Source organism: Pezoporus flaviventris, unplaced genomic scaffold (assembly GCF_033815535.1).
Source record: "Pezoporus flaviventris isolate CSIRO_AGI_PZ_B2104156 unplaced genomic scaffold, CSIRO_AGI_Pfla_v1 ptg000041l, whole genome shotgun sequence".
NCBI lineage: Eukaryota > Metazoa > Chordata > Aves > Psittaciformes > Psittacidae > Pezoporus > Pezoporus flaviventris.
Genome location: NW_026892589.1, coordinates 6,008,761 through 6,029,873, shown reverse-complemented (window position 1 = coordinate 6,029,873; position 21,113 = coordinate 6,008,761). Strand labels below are relative to the sequence as shown.

Genomic DNA, 21,113 nt, shown 5'->3' with positions numbered 1-21,113 from the left:
TGATATTAAAGAAAATCAGATCTGCAGTGAATATGTACATTTTTACTATTTAAAAGGGTGAAGGGACTCCTGTCTCCTGTACTTTGGCAATGTAATATTCTGTGATGTCCAGAGTCTTTGTGGAAATTGAGAGAAAATGAAGTTTTTCCTGCTTTGTAGTGAGAGCAGCTCAGTTCCTGGAGCTGTCTGTGTGTTCTGCACAATCTTCATGCCCACAGGATCCCAGTGTGCCCCAGGCTGGGCACAGTGGCTGTCAGTTACCCACCTCCTTGGGCAATAAGCTTATGAAGATGCTGTCAGCTCTTAGCTTGCAAAGCTTTGTCTGATGTGTGGCATCTGCTTGCAGCATTACTGTATTCTGTGATTTGTGCCCTGTATTTTTCATGTCTTTGCATGTGCTGTGTGTCTCAGTGTCATGGATATGGTTGAGGTAGTGGGAGCCTCAGTCTTGCCTCATTCCCTACTTGCAGAAGAATATTTGAGCAGGTTCATTGCTCTGAAATCTGTCTTGAATGCCTAGGAAGCAGTCTGAATCTGAAAACCAGGCCATCTCTAATGCTATTTGTCCAAAGCCTTCTGTGATCCTGTTTTAAATGCCAAGGAGTAAAATTCTGCACACCAAATTCAATGATAAAAAAGACTTGGCCCCCAGCGAGACATCTGTGTACTCTTGGGCTTTGGTTTTTTTACTGGAAATGCATCTGAGCCTTTCCTAAGGCAGGGCTCCCCTGAAGCAGGAATATGGTTTTTCCTGTCTTTTTGAAGAGAACAGAAAAGGAAGGGTTCTTACAAATGACACTGAGATACAACAAATACAAACCACTGTGATTTTTCAGGGCTTTGGGGAGCTTTTGTTGTCATTACTGGTGGTGGTGATGTTATCCAAATGCTGAGGGTTTGTTAAGGGCCAGCTGCAAACTGATAGATAGCAAGGCCTTTGCAAGGCTGTATCTGCCATTTGTTTGAGAAGATCTGCTAACTTTTATACTGGACTTAACCTTGTAGTTGTGTCTGGTCCCATGCTTCCAGCTAGAAGTGAGATTTTAGGAATGCCTTAGATTAAGGAATAATGCCTGTTTCTCTTTTGCTGACAAGTTTTCCAACACCCCTCTTCCTCCACCTCTGAAATGCATTAAAGAAGGGTTTGTAACTGGTCAGCTCTGGAAAATACTTGGAATGAATTTAGTTTTGTCCAGGACTGCACAAGACACATAAGCCAGGTTGATGCTGTAAAGCTTCTGTCGGTCAGTCAGAGGTGTGTTCTCTGACCACGCTGCTGCCCTGGGCAAAGCCCTCAGTGGGCAGTTCTGGCAGAATTTTAAACATGGGGCTCGAAACTTGGCTGAAGGTTTTGCTGCCTTTCCCCATCCCATTTATTTTGTTGGGATTGCTAAATCCATGATAGACTTCAGCTGGCAAATGCAAATTTGACAGGCAGTGTTACAGTGCTTAAACCTGACCACTGCTTTTAAAATCTACTAAAGGTAATAACTGACCTCACACTTACATGCTACTGAACATGAATACTTCTGTACAATTTGACGTGTGAGATAAATAGAGGCAATTTAAACAACTTGTACCATGCTAATTTTTATGCGGCAGAACGTACTGAGGTTTAATAATATTATTTTCCTCATGAAGGTCACTAAAAAGCAGACTTAAAATTCTACCCCTGTTTCCAGGGCTTTCCCTACAGGCTTATTACCTGTTCTCAATATCATTTAAGGCAGAAAGAAAGAAAAAAGAAACGAAAATGTAACCATATTTTCTATTAGTAGCTGCAGCAAGTCTTTACTATTTGCAAAGACTTAGACAAGTACATACACAGAGGTTTCTAGACCTCTGCTTCAAGTACCACATGAATGGGAAATAAGCTCGCTTTTACTTCAGTAACACATTTTTCTTTTTTTATTAGTCTGTTTAGGAAAAAATATTGGCTGTGCTGTTTCCTTTCCTTTACCATATTTGTACTTTATGGAGCACATAAAAATCATATCCAGGGATTTTGTGTGTTATATGCATGGAAAAGCCACCATTATGTTTGTAGTGAAAATAGCGTAGGAGTAGGCTGTCTCGTGCTATTCTCGAGCAGGATGCAGTTGTGTATATATAGATGCTGTGTTATGTTACAGGCCATGTTTTTGTCCTTCCTTATCAATATATCTTGGTGACCCAGAAGTAAGTGCTTTTACTGGCCTGGCTAGATAAAAGTGGGTATTTGGTGCCTCTGTGCTGTTGCTCCTTCCTCTTAATCAGCAATTCTGGAAGCAAGCCACTAGAACCAGACACACTGCCTGCGTGCTGCAACTCTGATGTAACTCATTACAGCAAAACTTGTTTTTAAAGTGCTCGGCACTGTTCGCTGGTGGTAATCCCTGTCTCTATCATGTTTTTGGGATGCTGCAGGATGAGCTTCTATGACAGAAACACTACAAATGTAGAAGAAATAGCTGGCAGCACCATGGCAAGCCTGCAGTTCTTCCTGTTGGCTGCTACCCTTTCTAAAGCCAGCCATCTCTGGGAACAACATTAATGTGTACAAAGGCACAGTGGTGAATCCACTGTCTTCTTGGGTTGCCATCCATTGCTGAAACAATATAGAACACAAAAGCAGAGCAGCCATTTCAGCTGCAGGTCAAGGCAGTGAGCCACTGAGATCTGTGTGGATGCTGAATTAGGTGCTGGCGCACTGAACAGCGGCTACCAAATTCTACCAAATGTATAGCCAAGTACCAGGCTGACCAGATAACAAAGTGAACGAATTTGTCCTGTGGAGGAAGGGAGGCACATGCTTGGCAGATCTGATATGCTGGAAGAAGTATAAGTACCAGGCTAGCCAGGCAGCAACGCTGGAGGAAAAACTATATTCCTTTACCTTTCAGTAGCTTTTTTCAGAAAGCAAAATCTTTTTGTTGTGCAGAAATGGACAATGTAAATTTACCACCTTTCTGCCAAATTAAATCTTCCTATTTATCACCAGTTAGTAAGAATCAGCTCTGAGATTATTTTTAATACTGATAGTATCGCTCCTTATTTCTCCTGTGTACATACTTGACGCAGAGGGAAGTCTAATGCTTCATCATTTGGAATGTGATGGGACAGAATGGGATAATGGGACTCACAAGCAGTAAAGACATTAACTGATTATGATTTTAAGAGAAAATTTAAGCTCTTCATTTCTATGCACTTATGGCCTGCTCCTCCTTCAGTAAGAGAAATCTGTTTCAATAACATGATAAACTAGGGAAAGAAGGAGGTGGAAGGCTAAATGTCGCTGTTGTATCTTTGGTATTTAATTCCTGTATTTGAACTCCAGAGACTGTTTGAAATCACTCTTCACAGATAAATGCCCATTACAAGTAGTAGGTGGCTCTTTCAAACAAAACCAAACCAAAAATAAAATTTTATGTTGGATTCCTGAATGCAGCCCCAGATTTAAATTCTGGTTTTTATGTGCTGTAGTATCTACCACACATGCAATTGCAATTAGTTCTGATATGCCTCAAACTAGGTATTTCCTACAGTCCATGCTACTGAGAGAATCAATATAAGTATCCAAAATACATTGTGAATACTATTTGTGAAATACATGAACTACACAGAGGTAGCCACAATCTTCCCCTCTTCCCAGCACTTCAGGGTAGAGAGACTGTGACTTGTGTTAGTTACTCGACTCTTACCAGTTTGAACAAAATTCCTTCAAACCTAAAGGCAGGCCAGAATTAACTTAAGAAATCACTTTCAGATTGTTGAAGACATTTGGTGGCATTTAGCTAGCTCAGCATCCTGAACTGCAGCCAGTTCAGGGTTGATTCTAGCCCTTCATGTCAATGGATTTGGGATATGGATATTGCCGGGGGGTGGTTTTTAAGACAGCCTTTCATACTCTTAAGGAGATTCCCCATTCACACCTCGGTGTGATTAATTCCATCTTCAATGGATTTAGTTGCAACATGTCATTTTCTCCACTCCGGAGCAGCTGGGTGTTGTAGGATTTCAACATGTAAGAGCCAAGAATCAAACTACATGTTAAAGCAGGGGAGCTGCAGCTTATGCGAATTATTTTACATGCTCAGATATGCAAATGGAAGTGAAGTAGATGCTGCTTTTTTCTTCCTTTTTTTTTCTTGCTTTTCATCCTCCTTTCAGATTTGTGTCAAGAGAGAGAAACAGCTTTCTCCCGTATCTAACTATTGTGTTCCTGCTGGCATCTTTTGAATAGTAATTCCAGCCAATGACGGCTGCTTTTGTAAAGAGATATTTACAAATCTGATTTTTGAAAGACTTGAATCAAAGCTTAATGTGAGAAATAATTCTCCCTATACTCCAAGCAGGATCACAGCTTGCAGGGCTGAACATACCCAGATCTCCTTAGTCAGTGTCAAGCCTAACATTAACTGCGTTAAGCCAGTCTATTAAATGTAGACTTGTTAGAGTGGAAACAGCAGGTTCACACCCTCTCATCCTCCTCTTTTGCAGGTGGTAAGGTGAAGGTGAAAGGAAGAGAAGGTGGAGATGGAACTGCCAAATCATGCCAAACAACTGCTACTGCAGCTGAACCAGCAACGAGCCAAAGGTTTCCTCTGTGACGTGATCATTGTGGTAGAAAATGCCCTGTTTCGTGCCCATAAGAACATCCTGGCAGCCAGCAGCATGTATTTCAAATCCCTTGTCCTGCATGACAACCTGATTAACTTAGACACAGACATGGTGAACCCCACCGTGTTCCGGCAGGTCTTGGACTTTATTTATACTGGTAAGCTCTTAACGACTGACCAGCCCGGTGAACAGAACTTTAATGCTCTCCTCACCGCAGCAAGCTACCTCCAACTGCACGACCTGGCAGCTCTCTGCAGAAAGAAGCTGAAGCGGAACAGCAAGTCCTTTGCTGGCAAGGCCGGTGGCCTTGGTGTCGGGAGATCTGCCAGGAGTCAGAGACTTTCCACTGCTTCGGTCATCCAAGCTCGCTATTCAGGGTCAAATGAGGGGTTGAAGGGCTCGCACTCAAAAGAGCTGTCAAAGGGAAAGCTCTCCGATGATGAGGTCTTCATCAGTAGCTCCAACCAAGAGAACTGTCACTCCTTAAGCAGGGGAGCCAGTAAGAACGGTGGTGGGAGCGGCAGTGCAAACGGGAGCACTGGGGACCAGGAGCTAGGCCTCGATCTGTCCAAAAAAAGCCCGTCACTCCCTGTTGCAGCCTCCCATGATGACACGCAGCACAGCGAAAGCCAGCATGGCTCTCCCCAATCTGCCTCAGCCCCTGCAGCCAACAGTGCCTCATCGTTTGACGAGTCTGGAGTCGGAGCCCCTCACAGCATGGCAGACAGCAGCGACCCCATGGAGATGGATCTGAGCGAAGAGTGCCACCACTCACTGACGGAGAGCAGCCAGCGCAAGGGCCTCCGACACTCGTCCCGCAAGAAGGAGTGGATCAAGAAAGACAATGCCTTCGACCGAAAGGAGGGGGGCAAAGACAGGGACGAGGGTGAAGGGCTGCCCAACGGTATCCTGCTGGGGCCCTTGTCCAAGTCTGTGGAGAGGAGTCTGGCTGGGGCCTACGGTGCAGACCTACCCTACCCGTGTAAGGAGGAGGTGGAAAATGGCAAGGAGAACAGTGACGACAGCGGCCAGAGCGAGAGTGAGAGCGGTGGGCATACTAGTGCCAACTACGTCTACCGGCAGGAGGGGTTTGAGCCAGTGGCCTACGGTGACAACCTGTATGTCTGTATCCCCTGTGGCAAAGGCTTCCCGAGCTCTGAGCAACTCAATGCCCATGTGGAGACGCACACCGAGGAAGACCTTTACATCAAGGAGGAAGGCACATACGGCGGCAAGGATGAAGCCGAGGATTTGTCCAACCCCAACCAGTCCTACGCCGCGGAATCCCGACCCTTCAAGTGTTCAGTGTGTGAGAAGAGCTACAAGGATCCAGCCACGCTGCGGCAGCACGAGAAGACTCACTGGCTGACACGGCCCTTCCCTTGCAACATCTGCGGCAAGATGTTCACGCAGCGGGGCACCATGACACGGCACATGCGCAGCCACTTAGGGCTCAAGCCCTTTGCTTGCGAGGAATGCGGGATGCGCTTTACCCGGCAGTACCGACTGACAGAGCATATGCGTGTCCACTCAGGAGAAAAACCTTACGAATGTCAACTGTGTGGTGGGAAATTCACCCAGCAGCGCAATCTGATCAGCCACCTGCGAATGCATACCTCTCCCACATAAGCCAAAGACTCCAGAATGAGCTTCAAGCCCATCCGCAGTGATTTACCTTTCTGTAGACTTGCTGCTTAAAAAAAAACAAACAAAAAGAAAAAAAAACAAAAAAGGGGGCAAGTCCCCACACTCTGTTCAGTCATGGGAGGCCTAAACAAATGTAGCTTTAACATTTAAAAAAAAAAAGTTCCTTTTTTCCCTTTTTTTAAAAAAAAAGAAAGGTCCACAGCCAAGCTGATGCATTTAGTCCAACTCTCCCTCCAAATCCTGGTGATCTGGTAAGAAATGCCACTTCTTTTTGCACACATTGACTTCATTGTCATACTGATTATCTGGAGCAGGTAGGAGGGGGACCATGGGGAACCTTCTGCTGGCTCCCCACTCCCTGCCTCTTTCCTTCCTGTTACTGTCACCCTACTTGCCTCCTCTCTTAAACCCAAACTCATTAGGGGCATTTCTTGCCATCAAAAGAACAATAAAATACATCTTTCCAGTGGCCTCAATAGCTGTGAAACAACACAGCCTTGCATTCACAAGTGCAGAAGCTGTGTCTGTGGACCATCTCACAGAGCTGGCAGCCCCTTCAGACACTGTGGGAAAGCCATAGCAGTGGTGGAACGCACCACCCTTCCCCTGGCCTGGCGATGGCGGGGAGTGCACCAGCTTGAGCGATGCCTCCCTCACCATGCCTTCCTCTTTTGGTTTTGATCTTTATCCTTGGCACACGTAACCACATGCCACCTCCTTCCCACAAAACACGCAAACCTCTTCTGCCTTACCCATGACTGAACAGGGCCTGGATGCCCTGGGAATTTCTTTCAGTGAGCAGGGGGTCGTCTTTACTTTTCTAGTAGTTTCGTATGGATATTCTTTGCTTAGAGGTACTTGTTTTATTAAAGGAAAAACCATTGTAACGTTTATGTGAATGTTTGAACTGGAAGGTCTGAGGTTAATTCTGGGGGGTGGGTGGGGAGGGGGTTTGATGTAGGCTGGACTTGCTACAAGTTCCTTAGGTACTTTTTTATTATTTTTTATTTTATTTTGTGTGTGTGTGTATGTTTTTAGCTTTCCTCCCTCACTAAAGAGCAAGTCTGTGTGGACAGGCTTGTTACCTTTGCTACCTCTTGACTTCATGAGAACAATAAGATGGTTAGTGAAAGATTAGGCTTTTTTTTTCTTTTATTGTAAGTAATTAAATGTATAAAAGTAGAAGCTAAATTAAAGTTAAGGGATTTTTACCACCCTGTCCTTCCATCAAAAGTCAGCTAGAGAAATGTTAAAAGCAAAGCTTGGCCAAAGACAAAGCAAAAAACATAGTTTGAGCCAGAGGTTGTGCTGGCTGCTTGGACTGGCTCATTCGCAGTCTCTTGGCTGGTTGTAGTCACTTTTAGATAAAAGAAGAAAACTTCTCTGAGCTTTTTGGGCCCTTTCCAGCTTTGTTTATTGAATCTGGATCCCATGGGGAGGGGAAAATGTCCCCCTCATCTTCCACTCCCCCAGCACATCTGGGTCAGTCTGTAAACACCTGGCAGGACAGAGGGTGAGGGCATAGCAGCCTATAATTTACTAGAATCCAGAGTGCAATAAGGTGGGGGAGAGGAGGAAAAAGCAAACCAAAGTGTTTCATATCCTCCCTTTTAGACAATTTAACACACGCACACAAAAAAAAAAAAGAAAAAAAAAGGATAAAAAAAAAGAAAAATGAAAAGAAAAAGAAACAAAATGTTCTTACAACATCTGCATAAGACATCACAGCCAACAGCTGCTATTGGTTTAGGAGAGAAGACAGAGAACTTAGCCCACCAATTCTTGGCCCCCTTGACTTTGTTGGCGTGACCTTGTGGAAAGCTATGGCTTATTTCAAGCCTCCCGTGACTGTGGTGGTAAAAATTCACAGCCAGTAGAATCACCCCTTCTGAATTGAGTCAGGTTTACACTTGTGTTTTCTCAGTTGTTCTGTTTGGGTTTTTCCCCCACTCAAACCAGTTCAGTCTCTGCGGAAGGTTCTCCAGACCTCACGCTTTGTCTGTTTCAGAAAAGAAACAAAACCAATTTTTTTAAAGTTTTGACCAAAAAAAAGAAAAAAAAAAGAAAAAAGCGATCATGTTTGACTAAAACAAAGGAATATAAGCTTCATTTTCTATTGGGTTTTTGTTTGTTTTTTTATTTGTTTGTTAAGGTAGACTAGTCCGTAAGAAGTTTTTGGGTCAATTGAATGAACTGAGGAAACTGGAACCCAGGCTCCAAGCAATAGAGATCCCAAAGGCCGAGCCTTGGCCTGGTGTTATGTTACAGGGAACACGCTGGCCCCTCTCCTGCCATGCTCCAGGGTGCTGCTCCCAGTGCCATTTTCTGCCTGCTCCGGACCCTGCGAGAGGGGAGCATGGATTTGTGTTTTTTCCTGACTGTGCTGAGATGCGCTGTTTTCTTCGGGGGGGGGTTAGGTGTGATTTTAGTGTCTTTAGCACTTCCACATTTTGAATATATATTGAATTCTTTTTTCCCTGATTCCTTGCCAAACCCCCCTGAGAACGTCCCCAAAACAGCCCTTGGGGAGGACAGGGAGGGCCCTGCCATCTACCTTTTTCTCAGAGCAAGTCTCAGCAGGGCTGAGGGACAGCAGTGCAACATTAGTTCCTAGGCACTTTCACCCTGCCTTTATCTTCCCTTCAACCACCCTAAAGCTGAGCTGAATCCCACCCTGGCTCAGGCTGCAGCTCCCTTATGGGTTTGGGATGCTGGTCCCCCCCGTTCCCTTGTGGCCCTGCAGTTTGCCCAGCAGTGATGGGGCAGCAGGAGGGTGTCTGCAGAAGCCAGCCTTGGGACAGCAGCTCAAGCTATGACCCACTGAGCCAAGCCATGGAGCAGCCCAAGACATGAGGAAGCGGTGAGCTCCTCAGCAGGCAAATAACCTGCTCCCCCTCTCTTAACTCCATTTCTACAAGCATGTGTGTGGGTGATGTAGCCTCTCCCCTCCCAGGCCCCCTCGTCATTTGTTTCTTAAGCCTTTGAGAACCATGTTGAAGTTTCAGGACCCAATGCTATTTTTTAAAACCATTTTTCAGAGCATCTTTCTTTTTTAACTTGATCCCCTCCCCAGCACTTAAACCATACGACATAAAGTCTGTGTACAGCAAGAGTATTGTACAAAAGGAGATTTTTGTTCTTTTGTTTTCAAGTAGCTGTGTAAAGTTGTGTTCCATAGATTGAGTATAACCAACATTTTCCAAATTGTGACAGTAATAATGAATAATGAATAATACTCAAAGCTTCAGGGACTGTTTCAGGCCTGCTTGGGGCCTAAACACTCAACTGCATTTATACGACATAGTATTGTATCAAACATTTTTCTGTATTTTAATGAGAAAGCAAAACACTAGTTTCATATTTAAGATTTTAAGAGTTTTAGGGTGGGGGGGGAGGGAGCTGCATTTTTTTGGTTTTTTTTTTTTATTTTTAATTTTTTTTTTTAATACACAAAGAGCCTCAAGAGGAATAAAACAATTTAAAAACAAACAAAAAAACAAAAATTAAAAAAAAAAGAAGAGGCCAGGCAGCTTAAGTATATGCTTTAGTCACTTACTTAGTTCCAGAATGTTTTCGGAATAACAGGAAAAAAGATAAAATAGCAAAAGTTGTATAAAAGAATAAAGAAGCTCATACCCAAATTCACAAAACTATTTTTTAAACCAAAGCACATTTGAATGAGTATGGAACCTCACTTGGCTCAGAAAAGTACTAATATATTTATCTCATTGTTTACATAAACTTTTACAGTTTCAGACCTCAACAGATCTAGGGGCCAGTCAAAATTAATCTTTGCTTTTTCCATTGGTTTGTCTGTGAAGGCTACGCAGCGCTCCCCAGCTTGGGAGGGAGACCTGTGTCCCAGCCTGCATTCCAGCGCTGCTCAGGAGGGCAGGGAGAGGGAGAGCAATGACAAATATGGCACGTAGATACTATTTTCTTTGTCTTCAACCTGTAAGAGATGTTGCTGGGAATGAGACCCAGACACTATTGTGGTGGCATTCCAGCCTACCTCTTCCTCAGAGGAGTCTGAGGGTTATCAAGAGGGCAAAGAGAGACGCAAGATGCTCTAGAGATAGAGAAGGACGTTGTCAGAAGATGGTGGGAGCTGCTGTACCCAGCACATCTCCTTACTGTTAGCCATGGGGAGCTGGGCTGAGCTGCTTTCCAATCCTTTACTGAAAAACCCCCAAAACCAAATTCCTGGCAAAAAAAGCCCCAAAAGCCCAGCTCCGTGCATGTGGGGGAATTAGCAGGAGCCACAAAGTTCACAGAAGACACCAAAGAGCTATTGACATGCAGCTTCTGTGAAGCTTTGTGGCTGCTGATATGGAAGAGTACGCACAACTCGGAAGGGCCCCTCTGGGCAGGGCTGTGGCAGAGGTGGCTGCTCTTCCTGCGCTGACTTGGGTAGCTTTAATGGTCTGGTGTGAGGGCAAGAGCACAGCCCCTACCTGCCTCCTCCTGTTCAGAGCTGTGCTGGGGCCTGAGCTGTACTGTTGGGACCATCTGAGCCACCTCTTAATTTAACAGCTGGATTGATTCACTCCAGACTTCACAGTCATGCCCAAAGAGCCCAGCCAAAACTCCTAAAGCATTCTAGGTGGGAACCTAAGCTTGATTTGCATGTTAGGACAGTTTAAAGATGACCAGTGAAGGTGGTTTGCTAAAATACTGCTGAAGCCAAAAAAAAGGATTAAAAATAAGGCTCCCCATCCTTAGTCTTGACCCGTTGTAGCTTTTACCTTCTACACCAAAGCCACCTCAAAGATTTGAGGGGGGGCTGATGGAAAATGAAATATTAATTTTGCCTGGTCTTAATATCTAACAAAGATGGTGCAAACACTATTTGACAGTGTTGTTTTTGTATCAATATGTATGTGCAGTAATGAATGTATTTATTTCTCAGATTCTGTATGCACAGTTTTGCAATGTAATTCAGAAAGTTGCAAACACAAAGATGTGTCCGCAGGGTCTTCTCTACAGGATTTCAAAAAAAAAAAAAAAAGAAAAAATATATTAAAAAAAAAAGAAAAAAAAAAAAAGGATCTCAGAGACTCTCAGCATAGCCATAAACCATAACCTGTGAAGACAATACAAAGACTGGACTTTTGTAGCTTTGCATAGAAGAGGAATTTATGTTTTGCTGTATTTAAATGTTTCAATTTACAGTGTCACTCTCTTAAGATTCCTGTTTTGGTTTTTTGTTTTTATTTCCTCTCTCTCGTGTGTGTGGAAAGCATTGTTTAACAAGCAGTGCAGGTTCAAAGTCTGGGTTAGCAGTATTTTACCGTGTCGCTTCAGTTCTGAAAAGCAGGAGTGTGGGTCTTGACCAGGGAAACATCCAGTGCACTCAGTGACACAAAAGCAATTCTGAGGTGAGAGCTGGCAAAACCCAGAGAAGGTAAAAGTCATCACGGGAACAGCTGTGTGCTTCTGATTGCAGCTTGTGACTGAGCCCAGCCTCTTGTCCTGCCTGACAGGACATAGCTCCTTTACTCTCCCTCATCCCTCACTCACTGTTTACTGTGGTAGCAATAAGGATCTCAGAACTGGGGAGCTGATGCCTAAGATACCTAGAGGAAGTTTTGTGCCAAACCCAGCAGCCTCTGTGCCATCTTCTGATGAGCCTTGCAACTATACTGAAGCATCAGACTCCCCGTAGTGTGACGTGCTTAGAGTCCCAGGGTCAAGCTGTACTTCACAAAGCCTCTTACTCCAGCAGTATTGGTGGAGTCAGCAGTTATGGACCTCCTACAGCCTTAAAAATTAGCATAAAGAAGGGATGTTTGTTGATTTATGGATATTTGCCAAATTCAGAAACCTTTCCAATCAGCTGTGCTGGAGTTAAGGGAAAAGCAAAGAGAAAACAAAGAGACAAAACCTTCCTACGTTTTAAAATGGGTTTCAGAAGCTCTACATAGCAAATATCTTGCTCTCCCCAGACAGCATAAATGCTCATCATTGAGATGGCATGTTTGAATGAACATTTGTTTTAAGCAAGAGTTTAAAATCTAAAGGAACTCTGAGCTGTAATTCTGGAATAATTCAATAGACTTCTAGCTTTTTTTCCTTAGTTTTTGTTAAACTTAATCATTTGCTCCACATCAGCAGTCTCTCCATTTCTTGTAAAACCCCTTTTTTCCATAAGCTTTCCCTTGCAGTCCAGAACTGACCATGTTCTTGAAAATCTGGTGGTTACTTTCAGCGGCTGAAAGTAGCTTGCTGCAATGTTTTAAGTCTCATGGTACTTTATTGTCCTGATTTTAGTGCAGGGGACAAGCAGGCAAACAGTAGCTGATTCTCAGTCTCTTTCCATTCCTCATACTTTGCATTTTTCAGAGTAGGAAATCTCACTTTTGATGATTTCCTATTAAACTTGCTAAATCTGCTGCTTTCCTTGTAAAAGGAGATCTGGAATCCCTTGTGAGGCAGTTCCAGCTCTGCTGAAAGGCTGTAAGCTGGACCTCCTGGTCAGGAAGGATTCTTTCTTTCAGCCCTAGTTAATCCCTGTGTCACAACAGAATTACTATTTATTTTGCTTCCCTTGTTTTAACTGGACTCAGAGACACTGAAATACAAGTTTAGAGCTAGAAATGCATCTTTTGATCAGTTGTCTCCTATCAGTATCCTCTTCTTTCCTTCCTTCCCCACTTTTACTAAGTATTTTGAAGCTCAGTGTTGAACACATGGGGATCAATGGATCAGTGTTTTTGAACAGAGCAGCCCTGTGCAATGCATCATGATACATCATGCTACATGTGTTGGCAGTTGGGGGACGCAATTCCTAGCGTTTGTTTTCCCTGAGGATGGGATGGTTTTAAACATTCTCTTTCACAAGTTATCAGTCGAAGCACCTAACACAACTGTTCTCTAACTTTCACAGGAGTTTGGCTGGCTGGGGATAACTTTTCTATGAGGAGAGGATCTTGTTCTGGCTGGATGGATATTTTTTCCCCATTTTATTTGAATACTTCAACTGAAAAAGGGATGTTGCATCTCTCTTTGTTTTATTTTAATTTTAAGCCTTAACTATCAGTCAGTCGAGGAGCCCTGGATGTTTCCTGGGGAGGGGAAAGGAGGGAAGGGCAAGGGAAAGGCCGACATTCCTGCTGCAATGTTCTGTTCATTTCCTTCAAGAGCTTGAATTCAGGTCAGAGCCACACATAGTTTGTGGCTTCAACTCAAGTGTCATATAAAAAAATACAGAAATTATAATATGATCTCAGCATTCAGAAATTTGCAGTCTTAATGTACAGTGATGAGAAACTGTTATTTTATGATCTTTTCATTAAAAGCTTGATTGAAAAATTACATCTTTTGCTCTAGAGTTCACCTTGTTCCTACAGCTAATTCTCTCCATGTCTTCTCATTTATTCTTGCTCAGGGATTTGAACCAGCTACTTCACAACGCAGACAGCCCCCATGCACACAGAGCCAAGAGAGCCACACACAACTTCTCATTTTAAGCCCGTATACAATCTGCTCATAAGCCAAAATCTGATGCTCATTAGAATATATAGAAAGGATGAACTGCATGGGCCTGGTGCACAGTAAATGTGCAGGCAATGAATAATGGAGAAATGGTAATTTCACCTTTCTTGTTGTGACCCTGTGCAAGTTGAGGCTGGTTTTGAACAGTTACCTCTGCCTTGTCCACAGTTTGAAAGCAGTGTTTGGCAGAGACAGTAGATGGACCTGCCAATGCATAAATACCTTCAGTCCACTTGGACTGTAAGTCTGACTCCCTGAGCACACCTCTGAGGAGCAGAAAAGCAGCTGAGGCAGGGAAGTTTCCTAGAAGGAATTATGGTTCTCCATCCTCCTGTGGTACAGGTAAAAAGGGGAAATGCTTCCAGGGAAGGTGGCTGTAAGTAACAACAAAAGCACCCACTGCAGATCTCAGCCTCTCAAATGTTAAGATCCAGACATTTTTCTTTAGGCAGGTTAAGTGTGTCCCTAGTAAAATTAATGAACGTTTCCTTGGCCTGGGTTCTAAGTGGTGTTTTCTGGTTCCCAAGCCATCTTTCTGGATCTAAGGATCCTTCAATAAAATACCTATTTAATGGAGACAAATTAAGTAAGCATCTTCACCATAACATAAGAGCCAAGCCTAGTATTCTGCAACACTTCCCTTTGTCACACTACTCATCACCAGAGTTTTGCTGTTTTCTCCCAGAGCCTGTTGGAATGCCTTAATATACATCAAAATAACCCTGGTGTTGAATTCATGTATTTCGTTTTGAGCCTTCTTCCTTTCTTTATAAACACAATGCTGACTATATTTTAAAGTGACTGACTGAAGGAGCTTCAAGTTTAGTCAGTTTTCTGACAGGTTGCACAGTCAGCAGCACTGGTAAGAAAATCATTTTTATTTGTCCTTGGAGATGTGTTTTACCCAGCAAGGTTAAAGAGAAGGACAAAAATGAACAGAAAAACAGATGAAGAGCTACAGAAAACCAGAGGCTGTTTTTCAACAGCTCAGATGTGGTAATGAGCCTGTTCTCTTCCCCCAGCTACCAGGGACTTGTCTTTACCTTTTTCTTTCCTTTATTGCTAATTTCTTCTGGAAGTTTTTGCTTCCTGGCACCCATTTCTCTGTGGCATGAGTGGTTTCCAGCATAGTTAATAGATTGCATATTCTATTTTGCTTTCTTTGCCGTGGTCAGCTCCTTTTCACCTCAAAAGATCCTGTGACAACTATACAAAACTCTTCGTATAATAATTCACAACCAAAATGCAGCTGCCTCTGCAGTGGAACACTGAAATATGTACAACTGAAACACAGAGCACAGGATGTAAAGGATACCAGGTATGTCTGGAATGCCTGGGAATTTGTACTTTCTTCCCTCTGCTTTCATTGCCCCATTTATTGGTAGGACTTCTTTTCTCCCAAACCCACACTTGCTTTCTCTCTACTATTCTTCTCCCTCTTGAAAAGCAAACACAGTTCGGGTCAAACCCTTGAATGACAGGTTTGGTTTTGCTTTTCTTCAGGGAATATAATTTCATCAAAATTGGGGCTTTTCTATTAGAACAAAACTTCTCATTTTCTAAATGAAATTTTATTTCAGCCACTGTTGAGGTCCCATTTGCTGAACAGATACAGATGCAGAATGTTTGTTTGTTTCATGAGAACTCTGATGTCTGTTCCCTCATTAAGAAGTTACAAGGGAAGGACAGGTTTTTTAAGTTCAGTAAAAGCCAAAAGACCAGCACCTCACTTTGCAAATTACTTCTAAAATATGCCTTCATCCTGTTCTATATTGAAAATAAACTCTGAAGGACTGGAGGTTTTATCTGCAAGTAATGCAGAAGCTGTTATCAACTATCAGTTTTGTGTATCTATCTGAGTTTTGTTTGTCTGGATGCACTACAAAGTTGCCCAGGTTTAAACACACTGATTTTGTGTGCACTTGTGCAAAGCCTGCTGTGTACCAAGTTTAGTGTGCCCTGGCTTAAACTGTAAATAGCTAAAGCTGGTGCCTTTACCTCAGCAGAACTCACTGTTCTTTGTCTTCTTTTCTTGTGCAGTGGCAGCCTCCCATAAGCTGTACCTTGAGAATCCAACCTTTTCTCAGTGTTCATCTCATTAAGACTCTGTTCTTCCAGCATCCAAAGCCAACACCCATCCTGCTCCTCACCTTGAGGTACCTGGATTACAAAACCTGGCATACAGGGCCAGAAACACTTCAAAGTTTGCTATTTGGACCAAAATTTTCTTCCTTCTACAACCCCTCTGGGCACTGCTTTTGCCTCAGTTCTGCAGTTCCCTCCTATCCTAGAGGTCACCACACCGCATCTTCCTTCTTTCCTTCCATGGGCTCTGTAGCAGCAGTCAGTTTGGTTTGGGTTTTTGTTGTTTTTTTTTTTATCTCTGCAGTTGTACTGTCTTAGTGATGAACACTATTGGAAACTGCTGCAGAGCAAGCTCTGAGTCCATATGTTTCAGCTCATAGGTTGAGCCAGCTGTAGAAAAGCACGATCTCCCTGCAATTACAGTGCATCTATACTCCAATACTACAGAGTGAAAAACATTCATCATACTGTCTTCTTCTGTTCCAGGTGCTAAGAAGAGAGGCCAATGTAGCTGGTATGTATCAGTCTAGGAGGTGATTGATGGCCCTGCCTACTTGCTTTGCCTTCTGCCTTCTCACCATTTTGCTCCTTACCTTAGTTCCTTGCTCAGTTACAGAGAGCGCTGGGAGAGGAAAGATGTTGTGGGGCTCTCCCAGCAGGACAGTCATCTTTTTGATAACTGAGCTCTGAAGCAAAGACCTAATTCTTCTTCTCTGTTCTTGTCCATCCTCTGCTTCTTGTACACAATAATTAATGGTTTTAAAACCAGACAGAATCCTGCTGACTCTGGATTCAGACTCAGTCTGTTCAGTTACTATTGGTTAGAGATTTTTAACTTGATAAAAATCAAGAACACTTCCAGAAGCCTGACTTGAAACAAGCAGCACTAGTAAAGACATGACATAGCCTTTCCTTGATTCTAGAGGACAGTGGTGGCAGAGCAGATGCTAGCTCTAAGGTTTTCTGGTCAGCCTCCCTGCATATCATGCATGCACATTGTCTGGTTGTTTGGTGTGCACCTACTGAGGGTTCAGATACAGGAACCTGGCCAGACTACATAACCACATCCCCTGGCTGTGGCCGCACAGGGAGCACTTTATGAGCACAAGGCAGGAACTGAGCTCCACACCTGGGCAGATGCTGCTTCTCTGTAGCCCTACAGATCTGCGTGCCTTTACACTAATGGGCCTGGCCATTCAGGGACTGGCCAGACAGATCTGGCCGCAGGACAGAGGAGAGGGCAGCATCACCAGATGGCCCTTATCAGCCTCCCAGCCATGTGTAAAACGTGCAGAACTAAGCTCTAGGTTTATAGCCTTGTCACCAGAGGCTCTTGCTACCCCCATTGCCTGGCAGCAGCCTCCTGCCAACTCCAGCTGGTCCCCTTGCCACAATAGCAGCCAAAGGCCAGCCAGGGAAGATTGCACAACCAGGCCTTGATCTGTATTTTCCACTGCTCAGCCAGCAAACCCCTCCTTTTTTCCAGCACAGCTGTTTTCCATCTCTGCTCAGGAAACATGCCCTGCTTTTGATTCCTGGGTCTTGCTTTATGAAGCAATCATGGGCAGGCTGTCTGGGTGGAACGGGTCACAAAGTGGCTGTGGGATAACTCCGGATTCTGAACGCCAACACAGAACAAAAGCGAGCTTTGCCAAGGCTCAGGTGAGCCTGGGGTCAGCACACAGACACGCTACTGACGCAAGCATGAACGCAGGGTTTTCTTTCTCTGGGCCGTGATGGCTGAACCCCACCTCCCTTTTCCTCTCCTGTCCACTTGCCACAGCCCTTTCCTGGTTAGATCCACGTCTCAGTAACAACGGTGGGTGCAAGGGTGATGGTGTCACACTTTTGCTACATCTCACACAAAACTCCCAGACCAAGGTGGCTGTGCTTTCCTAGGCCACCAGCCATGCATGGCTAGGGTAGTAAGCCGCAAGTTTGACCCCTTCTAGGCATTCTGGTTGACAGTATCACAACACACAACTGCAGCTTGGTAACTTGTAGCCTTAACATTAAAGACACAGCCCACGGCGCAAGCAGAGCATGGGGGTGAGATGGCAGACAGTGGGTGGAAGCCCATGATGAAGCACAGACCCGGATGTACTCCACTCAGGAATACCAGCAGCCAGAAGTACACTGGCATTGCACTTCTTGGCCTTTTCCCCAAAACACTGGAAATTAGCCAGCTCCCTGGTCATGCCAACCTAGAAATTAGCGACCTTCCTCAAGGGTTAAGGCATTAATGTTAACACCATCTATATTAACAGAAAATAGTATGTGTGCAAAAAGGTCTGAGTTACAGCTGTTGCAGGAGTCATACCTTGGCTCTTCTGAGTCATTTACATGTGAAGTGTGGTCCTTTACAGCAAAGTGTCTTTTAGGCTAGAATGGGTAGAAGGGGCAGTTATGACAACAGCCTTGGAGCTCACACAGATGCACCTTGGAGCAGGCTCCAAGGTTACCAAGGGCAGAACAAGTGGTGGACGAGACTGATCCCAGAGGGGCAAAGCTAAAGACTTGCTGGGCACCATCATCAAACTGCCTGGCTGTGCTTCTAAGTAGAGGCAACAGACAGAAAAAGAGAAGCAGATTTAGGCCTCCTTTCCCTTTGCAAATTTACACATGATCAGTTCCCAGCCACTCTAACTGGTTTAAGAGTGTCCACACAAAGGACTTGCTGCCATAAGAGGAAGTATTAAAAAATCATTTAATTGAATCATTGCTGTCATCACAAAAGCCACAGTCTGCAACAGCAGCAGTTGACATGTGGGCAGCAACTAGGGAATCTTCCTCTATAGCTACTTCTTTGCTTTTAGTGGGAGCCTTTGTTTCAGAGCAGGGGGTGCAGGTGGGAACTGGAGGAGGGAAAGGAACACAAGCAGCTCAGGTGTCTCTGGCAGTGAGTGCATCACAGTCCTGCCAAACAGACAGATGAAGCCTGCTCTTCCAGTCTCGGGGCTCTTGTGAGCAGAGCGTGCCACTCACACCAGGTTGTGCAATAGCAGCTTAAGATGTGTACAAACACTGGCAGGAGGGAGAAATGTCAGTCCTTGGTGTACACTCTGACCTATCCTGGCTTCAAGCCACTGGTGGTAGTGGTAAGGTGTATAGATGTCAGGGCTTGTCACGCACTCACAGTGCACTCTGCCTTCCCAACAAGGTCTGTCAGGCTACTCCTGTGCATTGCTTTAGATGTGTACACACAACACAGACTATGAGCACTCTGTCCTGCCTCTTTCCTTTGAAGACAGCAAAGGTGAGAGGGATCTCCATTATTTGACAGAGCATTTAGCTTAATGTTCTGAACTCCTCACCAGATGGGTATCTTCCAAGCCTCCTGACCACTGTGAATACTTTCTACAGAGGCATATTAACTTCCCTTGATTTGGTTGGAATGCCTGCCTGCTCTCATCACCCTTTTGCCACACAGCAGTGCTCTGCAGGCTGTCATACTACAGGAGACCTCTGACCACAAAGTTCAGACCAGTTCCTGGTCCGTAGAAAAACTGTAATACAAGTAAAACAACAATTTTCAGATGGAAAGGTAGCCCAGTAGTGGCTCATGCATAGTCTGTGGGGCACATCCTCCCAGCAGCATGGCCCCTTCACACCCTAGGAACCAGTGAAGCAACATTCTTGAGCAACAAAGGGAAGCATGACACAGTGGCACATAAAAGTTAACTTGTTAAACTTCTACTGCCATGTTCTTTCTGCTGGGCTCGGATTTAACCTTATCTCCAATGTCAGTACCTTGCCATTACCTTCATCTCCATTTTGTTTATTCATTTTTACAGTTTCATTTTCTCTTGAACAAGCTTAAAGAAGTTTAGGGAAAAGAAACACTTGATTTGGTTTGATGCCAAAGACAATTTCCGCCCCCCCTTTTCAGTTTTTTCAATGTAAACAAGAGATGACATACCTTTGAAAAAGCAGCTTTCCTGGGAATGCTGGTGTCCTGAAAACATGTACCCTGGAAATGCCAGTGCTTGAGAGAAGATCAGTCTGTTTTTTTCTGCACTTGGGGAACTAGAAGATGGGCTTAATTCCATGCTCAGTCTTCCCTAGAAATGACAATATATGAAAACATCAGCACAGAAACATAAGAGCAAATTAAAAGATGAGGCTCCTTTCCCTTTAACAAGATCTCTTAAACAGCCTTCCTTGACATCTTAGTAGAGTTGACTCCACTGAGATACTGAGAAAGGTGATGCTTTGGCAAGCTGATCTCAAATTATGCAGTATACCACTACAGGTAAGAGAACAAATAGACCTAGTCCTAAAAGTTTCTGTATTGGCTGGCTCTACCTGCCTCATTAAGCCTTGTAAAAGGATAGTTTAAAAGTGCATTTCTTTAAAATGAAGCAAAGCCTGGCACTGTCTGCTGCTGGAGAGCACTAAGTTCTTCAGACAGCCTTGAGGTGCTCGAAGGGAGGATTTGTGAACACACACAAAAATATGTGAAAGCAAACTATGAAGGCTGTTAAAAAAGCCAGAGAGGTTTAAGCTGTGGTGCCCTTCAAAGAAGGACTGTTCTGAGCAGAATTAGGTAACATCCCATCTAAACCACAACTGCCCATGTCACTTAAGCTGATGGAACCAAACATGTATTAACCAGGCAGGGGGAGGAAAAATTTCAGAAAGGAGCCTTTACAAGCCTTTGATCATCCATTTTGCCTTTTGTTCCCTCATACCTGCTACAGCCAAAGCACTCCACCAGGCAGCTGAGGGGATGGCTGGTTTAGAAGTGTACATAGCAATAAGGAGAGTTAGCAAAGCTATGTCAAGTTGCTTTAGGCCTTATCCAACTGAGGTCAGAATATCTCCGAAGATGGAGCTTTCATACACTTTGCTGGACTACCTGTTCCAATGCTAAACCCACTCTCACTGTGAAATCTTTTTCCTCATATCCAACGGGATAATTAAGGCAGTAGGCTGAGGGGTTTGCCTAAAATGCCAGCATTACACTTTCCTCCCTAACTTGACGTGTGAAGGCTCCAGACCATCAGGAATATCACACAGTGACAGCACTACAAAGGGAGCCTGCAATATAATTATGTATGGGCAGACAGGCTGGAGGGGCCCAGGGGTCTGGAGATGACAAAAGACATGGTAACTGTCTGGGCCCTGTCTTTTGTTTCTCAAGGCCTGTGCCAACTGTGCTGCCAACAGTGTGTGCTGTGCACATGAGGTAATGGTCTGGGAAAGCCTTCCTTCCAGAGGTATATTCTGTGTTTGTGGTCTTTGCTGCTATGCAGCCAACCAGTTCTTCTTCCTTAGCTTTGTGAGCC

The 21,113-nt window shown here is 44.2% G+C and overlaps 1 protein-coding gene and 2 long non-coding RNA genes across 6 annotated transcripts in view; 1 reads left to right on the top strand and 2 right to left on the bottom strand.

Annotated features, from left to right (window-relative positions):
• HIC2 (HIC ZBTB transcriptional repressor 2) overlaps positions 1–11,291 on the top strand; it is a 47,399-nt gene extending 36,108 nt beyond the window's left edge. Inside the window, exon 4 of the mRNA XM_061465581.1 lies at positions 4,480–11,291. Coding sequence (XP_061321565.1) covers positions 4,516–6,228 — 1,713 coding nt within the window. The 5' untranslated portion in view covers positions 4,480–4,515 and the 3' untranslated portion in view covers positions 6,229–11,291. The remainder of the gene's footprint in view (positions 1–4,479) is intronic.
• Positions 1–21,113, bottom strand: part of LOC133275580 (uncharacterized) — a 218,879-nt gene that overhangs the window by 113,476 nt on the left and 84,290 nt on the right. The window lies entirely within an intron of this gene.
• LOC133275581 (uncharacterized) lies at positions 18,516–19,814 on the bottom strand. The gene is made up of 2 exons (XR_009745604.1): positions 19,745–19,814; positions 18,516–18,680 (listed from the first exon to the last, which is right to left on the bottom strand). It is a non-coding gene; the product is annotated as an uncharacterized LOC133275581 (long non-coding RNA).